The sequence below is a fragment of the Mytilus trossulus genome, chromosome 12 (genome assembly GCF_036588685.1).
Source record: "Mytilus trossulus isolate FHL-02 chromosome 12, PNRI_Mtr1.1.1.hap1, whole genome shotgun sequence".
In the NCBI taxonomy this organism is placed as follows: Eukaryota; Metazoa; Mollusca; class Bivalvia; order Mytilida; family Mytilidae; genus Mytilus; species Mytilus trossulus.
Genome location: NC_086384.1, coordinates 26,713,011 through 26,725,693, shown reverse-complemented (window position 1 = coordinate 26,725,693; position 12,683 = coordinate 26,713,011). Strand labels below are relative to the sequence as shown.

General features: G+C 39.7%; 1 protein-coding gene across 1 annotated transcript in view; it reads right to left on the bottom strand.

The window, feature by feature from the left end:
* Positions 1-12,683, bottom strand: part of LOC134693667 (uncharacterized) — a 37,935-nt gene that overhangs the window by 12,860 nt on the left and 12,392 nt on the right. Inside the window, exons 6-7 of the mRNA XM_063554559.1 lie at positions 12,169-12,245; positions 11,528-11,614 (exon numbers count right to left, since the gene is read on the bottom strand). Coding sequence (XP_063410629.1) covers positions 11,528-11,614; positions 12,169-12,245 — 164 coding nt within the window. The remainder of the gene's footprint in view (positions 1-11,527; positions 11,615-12,168; positions 12,246-12,683) is intronic.

Sequence of the window (12,683 nt, the reverse complement as noted above, 5' to 3'; positions counted from 1 at the left end):
GAAGGCACCATACCTGTAATAAGTTATCATCTACTGTAGGTACACTACTGAAGGCACCATACCTGTAATGAGTTATCATCTACTGTAGGTACACTACTGAAGGCACCATACATGTAATGAGTTATCATCTTCAGTAGGTACACTACTGAAGGCACCATACCTGTAATGAGTTATCATCTACAGTAGGTACACTACTGAAGGCACCATACCTGTACTGAGTTATCATCTACAGTAGGTACACTACTGAAGGCACCATACCTGTAATGAGTTATCATCTACTGTAGGTACACTACTGAAGGCACCATACCTGTAATGAGTTATCATCTACAGTAGGAACACTACTGAAGGCACCATACCTGTAATGAGTTAGCATCTTCAGAAGGTACACTACTGAAGGCACCATACCTGTAATGAGTTATCATCTTTAGTAGGTACACTACTGAAGGCACCATACCTGTAATGAGTTATCATCTACTGTAGGTACACTACTGAAGGCACCATACCTGTAATGAGTTATCATCTACAGTAGGTACACTACTGAAGGCACCATACCTGTAATGAGTTATCATCTACTGTAGGTACACTTCTGAAGGCACCATACCTGTAATGAGTTATCATCTACAGTAGGTACACTACTGAAGGCACCATACCTGTAATGAGTTATCATCTTCAGTAGGGACACTACTGAAGGCACCATACCTGTAATAAGTTATCATCTTCAGTAGGTACACTACTGAAGGCACCATACCTGTAATGAGTTATCATCTACAGTAGGAACACTACTGAAGGCACCATACCTGTAATAAGTTATCATCTACAGTAGGTACACTACTGAAGGCACCATACCTGTAATGAGTTATCATCTACTGTAGGTACACTTCTGAAGGCACCATACCTGTAATGAGTTATCATCTACTGTAGGTACACTACTGAAGGCACCATACCTGTAATGAGTTATCATCTTCAGTAGGTACACTACTGAAGGCACCATACCTGTAATGAGTTATCATCTGCAGTAGGTACACTACTGAAGGCACCATACCTGTAATGAATTATCATCTACAGTAGGTACACTATTGAAGGCACCATACCTGTAATGAGTTATCATCTACTGTAGGTACACTACTGAAGGCACCATACCTGTAATGAGTTATCATCTACAGTAGGTACACTACTGAAGGCACCATACCTGTAATGAGTTATCATCTTTAGTAGGTACACTACTGAAGGCACCATACCTGTAATGAGTTATCATCTACAGTAGGTACACTATTGAAGGCACCATACCTGTAATGAGTTATCATCTACTGTAGGTATACTACTGAAGGCACCATACCTGTAATGAGTTATCATCTTCAGTAGGTACACTACTGAAGGCACCATACCTGTAATGAGTTATCATCTACAGTAGGTACACTACTGAAGGCACCATACCTGTAATGAGTTATCATCTTCAGTAGGTACACTACTGAAGGCACCATACCTGTAATGAGTTATCATCTTCAGTAGGTACACTACTGAAGGCACCATACCTGTAATGAGTTATCATCTACAGTAGGTACACTACTGAAGGCACCATACCTGTAATGAGTTATCATCTACAGTAGGTACACTACTGAAGGCACCATACCTGTAATAAGTTATCATCTACTGTAGGTACACTACTGAAGGCACCATACCTGTAATGAGTTATCATCTTCAGTAGGTACACTACTGAAGGCACCATACCTGTAATGAGTTATCATCTTCAGTAGGTACACTACTGAAGGCACCATACCTGTAATGAGTTATCATCTACTGTAGGTACACTACTGAAGGCACCATACCTGTAATGAGTTATCATCTACTGTAGGTATACTACTGAAAGCACCATACCTGTAATGAGTTATCATCTTCAGTAGGTACACTACTGAAGGCACCATACCTGTAATGAGTTATCATCTACTGTAGGTATACTACTGAAGGCACCATACCTGTAATGAGTTATCATCTTCAGTAGGTACACTACTGAAGGCACCATACCTGTAATGAGTTATCATCTACTGTAGGTACACTACTGAAGGCACCATACCTGTAATGAGTTATCATCTACTGTAGGTATACTACTGAAGGCACCATACCTGTAATAAGTTATCATCTTCAGTAGGTACACTACTGAAGGCACCATACCTGTAATGAGTTATCATCTTCAGTAGGTACACTACTGAAGGCACCATACCTGTAATAAGTTATCATCTTCAGTAGGTACACTACTGAAGGGACCATACCTGTAATGAGTTATCATCTACAGTAGGTACACTATTGAAGGCACCATACCTGTAATGAGTTATCATCTACAGTAGGAACACTACTGAAGGCACCATACCTGTAATAAGTTATCATCTACAGTAGGTACACTACTGAAGGCACCATACCTGTATGAGTTATCATCTACTGTAGGTACACTACTGAAGGCACCATACCTGTAATGAGTTATCATCTACACTAGGTACCCTACTGAAGGCACAATACCTGTATGAGTTATCATCTACAGTAGGTACACTACTGAAGGCACCATACCTGTATGAGTTATCATCTACAGTAGGTACACTACTGAAGGCACCATACCTGTAATGAGTTATCATCTACAGTAGGTACACTACTGAAGGCACCATACCTGTAATAAGTTATCATCTTCAGTAGGTACACCACTGAAGGCACCATACCTGTAATAAGTTATCATCTTCAGTAGGTACACTACTGAAGGCACCATACCTGTAATGAGTTATCATCTACAGTAGGAACACTACTGAAGGCACCATACCTGTAATAAGTTATCATCTACAGTAGGTACACTACTGAAGGCACCATACCTGTAATAAGTTATCATCTACTGTAGGTACACTACTGAAGGCACCATACCTGTAATGAGTTATCATCTACAGTAGGTACACTACTGAAGGCACCATACCTGTAATGAGTTATCATCTACAGTAGGTACACTACTGAAGGCACCATATCATCTACAGTAGGTACACTACTGAAAGCACCATACCTGTAATGAGTTATCATCTACAGTAGGTACACTATTGAAGGCACCATACCTGAAATGAGTTATCATCTTCAGTAGGTACACTACTGAAGGCACCATACCTGTAATGAGTTATCATCTTCAGTAGGTACACTACTGAAGGCACCATACCTGTAATGAGTTATCATCTACAGTAGGAACACTACTGAAGGCACCATACATGTAATGGGTTATCATCTTCAGTAGGTACACTACTGAAGGCACCATACCTGTAATGAGTTATCATCTACAGTAGGTACACTACTGAAGGCACCATACCTGTAATGAGTTATCATCTTTAGTAGGTACACTACTGAAGGCACCATACCTGTAATGAGTTATCATCTACTGTAGGTACACTACTGAAGGCACCATACCTGTAATGAGTTATCATCTACTGTAGGTACACTACTGAAGGCACCATACATGTAATGAGTTATCATCTTCAGTAGGTACTCTACTGAAGGCACCATACCTGTAATGAGTTATCATCTACAGTAGGTACACTACTGAAGGCACCATACCTGTACTGAGTTATCATCTACAGTAGGTACACTACTGAAGGCACCATACCTGTAATGAGTTATCATCTACTGTAGGTACACTACTGAAGGCACCATACCTGTAATGAGTTATCATCTACAGTAGGAACACTACTGAAGGCACCATACCTGTAATGAGTTAGCATCTTCAGAAGGTACACTACTGAAGGCACCATACCTGTAATGAGTTATCATCTTTAGTAGGTACACTACTGAAGGCACCATACCTGTAATGAGTTATCATCTACTGTAGGTACACTACTGAAGGCACCATACCTGTAATGAGTTATCATCTACAGTAGGTACACTACTGAAGGCACCATACCTGTAATGAGTTATCATCTGCTGTAGGTACACTTCTGGAGGCACCATACCTGTAATGAGTTATCATCTACTGTAGGTACACTACTGAAGGCACCATACCTGTAATGAGTTATCATCTTCAGTAGGGACACTACTGAAGGCACCATACCTGTAATAAGTAATCATCTTCAGTAGGTACACTACTGAAGGCACCATACCTGTAATGAGTTATCATCTACAGTAGGAACACTACTGAAGGCACCATACCTGTAATAAGTTATCATCTACAGTAGGTACACTACTGAAGGCACCATACCTGTAATGAGTTATCATCTACTGTAGGTACACTTCTGAAGGCACCATACCTGTAATGAGTTATCATCTACTGTAGGTACACTACTGAAGGCACCATACCTGTAATGAGTTATCATCTTCAGTAGGTACACTACTGAAGGCACCATACCTGTAATGAGTTATCATCTACAGTAGGTACACTACTGAAGGCACCATACCTGTAATGAATTATCATCTACAGTAGGTACACTATTGAAGGCACCATACCTGTAATGAGTTATCATCTACTGTAGGTACACTACTGAAGGCACCATACCTGTAATGAGTTATCATCTACAGTAGGTACACTACTGAAGGCACCATACCTGTAATGAGTTATCATCTTTAGTAGGTACACTACTGAAGGCACCATACCTGTAATGAGTTATCATCTACAGTAGGTACACTATTGAAGGCACCATACCTGTAATGAGTTATCATCTACTGTAGGTATACTACTGAAGGCACCATACCTGTAATGAGTTATCATCTTCAGTAGGTACACTACTGAAGGCACCATACCTGTAATGAGTTATCATCTACAGTAGGTACACTACTGAAGGCACCATACCTGTAATGAGTTATCATCTTCAGTAGGTACACTACTGAAGGCACCATACCTGTAATGAGTTATCATCTTCAGTAGGTACACTACTGAAGGCACCATACCTGTAATAAGTTATCATCTACTGTAGGTACACTACTGAAGGCACCATACCTGTAATGAGTTATCATCTTCAGTAGGTACACTACTGAAGGCACCATACCTGTAATGAGTTATCATCTTCAGTAGGTACACTACTGAAGGCACCATACCTGTAATGAGTTATCATCTACTGTAGGTACACTACTGAAGGCACCATACCTGTAATGAGTTATCATCTACTGTAGGTATACTACTGAAAGCACCATACCTGTAATGAGTTATCATCTTCAGTAGGTACACTACTGAAGGCACCATACCTGTAATGAGTTATCATCTACTGTAGGTATACTACTGAAGGCACCATACCTGTAATGAGTTATCATCTTCAGTAGGTACACTACTGAAGGCACCATACCTGTAATGAGTTATCATCTACTGTAGGTACACTACTGAAGGCACCATACCTGTAATGAGTTATCATCTACTGTAGGTATACTACTGAAGGCACCATACCTGTAATAAGTTATCATCTTCAGTAGGTACACTACTGAAGGCACCATACCTGTAATGAGTTATCATCTTCAGTAGGTACACTACTGAAGGCACCATACCTGTAATAAGTTATCATCTTCAGTAGGTACACTACTGAAGGGACCATACCTGTAATGAGTTATCATCTACAGTAGGTACACTATTGAAGGCACCATACCTGTAATGAGTTATCATCTACAGTAGGAACACTACTGAAGGCACCATACCTGTAATAAGTTATCATCTACAGTAGGTACACTACTGAAGGCACCATACCTGTATGAGTTATCATCTACTGTAGGTACACTACTGAAGGCACCATACCTGTAATGAGTTATCATCTACACTAGGTACCCTACTGAAGGCACAATACCTGTATGAGTTATCATCTACAGTAGGTACACTACTGAAGGCACCATACCTGTATGAGTTATCATCTACAGTAGGTACACTACTGAAGGCACCATACCTGTAATGAGTTATCATCTACAGTAGGTACACTACTGAAGGCACCATACCTGTAATAAGTTATCATCTTCAGTAGGTACACCACTGAAGGCACCATACCTGTAATAAATTATCATCTTCAGTAGGTACACTACTGAAGGCACCATACCTGTAATGAGTTATCATCTACAGTAGGAACACTACTGAAGGCACCATACCTGTAATAAGTTATCATCTACAGTAGGTACACTACTGAAGGCACCATACCTGTAATAAGTTATCATCTACTGTAGGTACACTACTGAAGGCACCATACCTGTAATGAGTTATCATCTACAGTAGGTACACTACTGAAGGCACCATACCTGTAATGAGTTATCATCTACAGTAGGTACACTACTGAAGGCACCATATCATCTACAGTAGGTACACTACTGAAAGCACCATACCTGTAATGAGTTATCATCTACAGTAGGTACACTATTGAAGGCACCATACCTGAAATGAGTTATCATCTTCAGTAGGTACACTACTGAAGGCACCATACCTGTAATGAGTTATCATCTTCAGTAGGTACACTACTGAAGGCACCATACCTGTAATGAGTTATCATCTACAGTAGGAACACTACTGAAGGCACCATACATGTAATGGGTTATCATCTTCAGTAGGTACACTACTGAAGGCACCATACCTGTAATGAGTTATCATCTACAGTAGGTACACTACTGAAGGCACCATACCTGTAATGAGTTATCATCTTTAGTAGGTACACTACTGAAGGCACCATACCTGTAATGAGTTATCATCTACTGTAGGTACACTACTGAAGGCACCATACCTGTAATGAGTTATCATCTACTGTAGGTACACTACTGAAGGCACCATACATGTAATGAGTTATCATCTTCAGTAGGTACACTACTGAAGGCACCATACCTGTAATGAGTTATCATCTACAGTAGGTACACTACTGAAGGCACCATACCTGTACTGAGTTATCATCTACAGTAGGTACACTACTGAAGGCACCATACCTGTAATGAGTTATCATCTACTGTAGGTACACTACTGAAGGCACCATACCTGTAATGAGTTATCATCTACAGTAGGAACACTACTGAAGGCACCATACCTGTAATGAGTTCGCATCTTCAGAAGGTACACTACTGAAGGCACCATACCTGTAATGAGTTATCATCTTTAGTAGGTACACTACTGAAGGCACCATACCTGTAATGAGTTATCATCTACTGTAGGTACACTACTGAAGGCACCATACCTGTAATGAGTTATCATCTACAGTAGGTACACTACTGAAGGCACCATACCTGTAATGAGTTATCATCTACTGTAGGTACACTTCTGAAGGCACCATACCTGTAATGAGTTATCATCTACAGTAGGTACACTACTGAAGGCACCATACCTGTAATGAGTTATCATCTTCAGTAGGGACACTACTGAAGGCACCATACCTGTAATAAGTAATCATCTTCAGTAGGTACACTACTGAAGGCACCATACCTGTAATGAGTTATCATCTACAGTAGGAACACTACTGAAGGCACCATACCTGTAATAAGTTATCATCTACAGTAGGTACACTACTGAAGGCACCATACCTGTAATGAGTTATCATCTACTGTAGGTACACTTCTGAAGGCACCATACCTGTAATGAGTTATCATCTACTGTAGGTACACTACTGAAGGCACCATACCTGTAATGAGTTATCATCTTCAGTAGGTACACTACTGAAGGCACCATACCTGTAATGAGTTATCATCTACAGTAGGTACACTACTGAAGGCACCATACCTGTAATGAATTATCATCTACAGTAGGTACACTATTGAAGGCACCATACCTGTAATGAGTTATCATCTACTGTAGGTACACTACTGAAGGCACCATACCTGTAATGAGTTATCATCTACAGTAGGTACACTACTGAAGGCACCATACCTGTAATGAGTTATCATCTTTAGTAGGTACACTACTGAAGGCACCATACCTGTAATGAGTTATCATCTACAGTAGGTACACTATTGAAGGCACCATACCTGTAATGAGTTATCATCTACTGTAGGTATACTACTGAAGGCACCATACCTGTAATGAGTTATCATCTTCAGTAGGTACACTACTGAAGGCACCATACCTGTAATGAGTTATCATCTACAGTAGGTACACTACTGAAGGCACCATACCTGTAATGAGTTATCATCTTCAGTAGGTACACTACTGAAGGCACCATACCTGTAATGAGTTATCATCTTCAGTAGGTACACTACTGAAGGCACCATACCTGTAATGAGTTATCATCTACAGTAGGTACACTACTGAAGGCACCATACCTGTAATGAGTTATCATCTACAGTAGGTACACTACTGAAGGCACCATACCTGTAATAAGTTATCATCTACTGTAGGTACACTACTGAAGGCACCATACCTGTAATGAGTTATCATCTTCAGTAGGTACACTACTGAAGGCACCATACCTGTAATGAGTTATCATCTTCAGTAGGTACACTACTGAAGGCACCATACCTGTAATGAGTTATCATCTACAGTAGGAACACTACTGAAGGCACAATACATGTAATGGGTTATCATCTTCAGTAGGTACACCACTGAAGGCACCATACCTGTAATAAGTTATCATCCTCAGTAGGTACACTACTGAAGGCACCATACCTGTAATGAGTTATCATCTACAGTAGGTACACTATTGAAGGCACCATACCTGTAATGAGTTATCATCTACAGTAGGTACACTATTGAAGGCACCATACCTGTAATGAGTTATCATCTACAGTAGGAACACTACTGAAGGCACCATACCTGTAATGAGTTATCATCTTCAGTAGGTACACTACTGAAGGCACCATACCTGTAATGAGTTATCATCTACTGTAGGTACACTACTGAAGGCACCATACCTGTAATGAGTTATCATCTACTGTAGGTATACTACTGAAAGCACCATACCTGTAATGAGTTATCATCTTCAGTAGGTACACTACTGAAGGCACCATACCTGTAATGAGTTATCATCTACTGTAGGTATACTACTGAAGGCACCATACCTGTAATGAGTTATCATCTTCAGTAGGTACACTACTGAAGGCACCATACCTGTAATGAGTTATCATCTACAGTAGGTACACTACTGAAGGCACCATACCTGTAATGAGTTATCATCTACTGTAGGTATACTACTGAAGGCACCATACCTGTAATAAGTTATCATCTTCAGTAGGTACACTACTGAAGGCACCATACCTGTAATGAGTTATCATCTTCAGTAGGTACACTACTGAAGGCACCATACCTGTAATAAGTTATCATCTTCAGTAGGTACACTACTGAAGGGACCATACCTGTAATAAGTTATCATCTACAGTAGGTACACTATTGAAGGCACCATACCTGTAATGAGTTATCATCTACAGTAGGAACACTACTGAAGGCACCATACCTGTAATAAGTTATCATCTACAGTAGGTACACTACTGAAGGCACCATACCTGTATGAGTTATCATCTACTGTAGGTACACTACTGAAGGCACCATACCTGTAATGAGTTATCATCTACACTAGGTACCCTACTGAAGGCACCATACCTGTAATAAGTTATCATCTACTGTAGGTACACTACTGAAGGCACCATACCTGTAATGAGTTATCATCTACAGTAGGTACACTACTGAAGGCACCATACCTGTAATGAGTTATCATCTACAGTAGGTACACTACTGAAGGCACCATATCATCTACAGTAGGTACACTACTGAAAGCACCATACCTGTAATGAGTTATCATCTACAGTAGGTACACTATTGAAGGCACCATACCTGAAATGAGTTATCATCTTCAGTAGGTACACTACTGAAGGCACCATACCTGTAATGAGTTATCATCTTCAGTAGGTACACTACTGAAGGCACCATACCTGTAATGAGTTATCATCTACAGTAGGAACACTACTGAAGGCACCATACATGTAATGGGTTATCATCTTCAGTAGGTACACTACTGAAGGCACCATACCTGTAATGAGTTATCATCTACAGTAGGTACACTACTGAAGGCACCATACCTGTAATGAGTTATCATCTTTAGTAGGTACACTACTGAAGGCACCATACCTGTAATGAGTTATCATCTACAGTAGGTACACTACTGAAGGCACCATACCTGTAATGAGTTATCATCTACAGTAGGTACACTACTGAAGGCACCATACCTGTAATGAGTTATCATCTACTGTAGGTACACTACTGAAGGCACCATACCTGTAATGAGTTATCATCTACTGTAGGTACACTACTGAAGGCACCATACCTGTAATGAGTTATCATCTACTGTAGGTACACTACTGAAGGCACCATACCTGTAATGAGTTATCATCTACAGTAGGTACACTACTGAAGGCACCATACCTGTAATGAGTTATCATCTACTGTAGGTACACTACTGAAGGCACCATACCTGTAATGAGTTATCATCTTCAGTAGGTACACTACTGAAGGCACCATACCTGTAATGAGTTATCATCTACAGTAGGTACACTACTGAAGGCACCATGCCTGTATGAGTTATCATCTACAGTAGGTACACTACTGAAGGCACCATACCTGTAATGAGTTATCATCTACAGTAGGTACACTACTGAAGGCACCATACCTGTAATGAGTTATCATCTACTGTAGGTACACTACTGAAGGCACCATACCTGTAATGAGTTATCATCTACAGTAGGTACACTACTGAAGGCACCATACCTGTAATGAGTTATCATCTACTGTAGGTACACTACTGAAGGCACCGTACCTGTAATGAGTTATCATCTACTGTAGGTACACTACTGAAGGCACCGTACCTGTAATGAGTTATCATCTACTGTAGGTACACTACTGAAGGCACCGTACCTGTAATGAGTTATCATCTACTGTAGGTACACTACTGAAGGCACCGTACCTGTAATGAGTTATCATCTACTGTAGGTACACTACTGAAGGCACCGTACCTGTAATGAGTTATCATCTACTGTAGGTACACTACTGAAGGCACCATACCTGTAATGAGTTATCATCTACTGTAGGTACACTACTGAAGGCACTATACCTGTAATGAGTTATCATCTACTGTAGGTACACTACTGAAGGCACCATACCTGTAATGAGTTATCATCTACTGTAGGTACACTACTGAAGGCACCATACCTGTAATGAGTTATCATCTACTGTAGGTACACTACTGAAGGCACCATACCTGTAATGAGTTATCATCTACTGTAGGTATACTACTGAAGGCACCATACCTGTAATGAGTTATCATCTACTGTAGGTACACTACTGAAGGCACCATACCTGTAATGAGTTATCATCTACTGTAGGTATACTACTGAAGGCACCATACCTGTAATGAGTTATCATCTACAGTAGGTACACTACTGAAGGCACCATACCTGTAATGAGTTATCATCTTCAGTAGGTACACTACTGAAGGCACCATACCTGTAATGAGTTATCATCTACAGTAGGTACTCTACTGAAGGCACCATACCTGTAATGAGTTATCATCTACAGTAGGTACACTACTGAAGGCACCATACCTGAAATGAGTTATCATCTACAGTAGGTACACTACTGAAGGCACCATACCTGTAATGAGTTATCATCTACTGTAGGTACACTACTGAAGGCACCATGTCCTGGAGCTATCATCATGTTGCAGGGAATTCCTTGCAACTGAAACATAAAGTCTGATTTTAGAGACCTAAAACTGAGGCAATATTGTAAAACTGAGAAAGTTTGCTTTCATTTATCATTTGACGTAGTTGCGTAGTTGACAAAAAAACTTAAATAATTCCCTATGCCTATCACAAATTATAAGAAAAATTAAACACAAGATAAGGTTTCTGAGAAATTGTATTCAATTGTCTCAATTGCTTATTGCTCCAAGAAGTTTATCTAAATCAATAAAACCCTGACAGTACTGGAATAAATATAATAGATTGTGTTATAGATGTGTTGCAATAATTTCTTGAAATAAGATTTTTTTTAATTCTGTGTTTACCAGGATGTTTAATGAAATGTGTGCAGAGCACTGGGTGTGAGTGAATCTACTCCTGGCTTGGTGAGTTCAATTTATACCAATTTTTGACTAGAATTGCTTGTATTATTGCTGAAGTTCATTGATTATCTCTGGCTTCCTCCACCAATTAAAACAAGCTGCCTTGATATAGACAAGTTCAGAGAGTGGTATGAAACACCAACAATTGATCCAATATATATGAACATACCTGAACCATCTGTATTAGAACATTTAAGAAGGCATCATGGACTTTGGTATCTTCTGGTAATGAAGGACTATTGGTTACTGTAATAAATAGACACTAGTCTATATAAAAAGAATGCTTTAATTTGTAGACTTATAACAATTATAATGTACAGATTCAAAGTGAAAAAAAAACAAAAAAACCCAGCTTTGATGTCTTGTGGAAGTGTGTTTGTCTCAAGGATATATGGAGATGTGGTATGATTGCCAATGAGACAAATGTCCACAAGAGACCAAAATTAAATGACACAGACATTAACAACTATAGGTCACCATACAGCCTTCAACAATAAGCAAAGCCCATACCGCATAGTCAGCTATAAAAGTCCCTGATATGACAATGTATATCAGAATTATCAATGATTCTTAATGACTGGTACTGTAAATAACAAACTATTGCATTTCTCATTAGGATAAAACATAACAGAAAAAAAAGTTACCTAAAGATATATGTATCAAATTCAGAATGCCAGTTCTTAA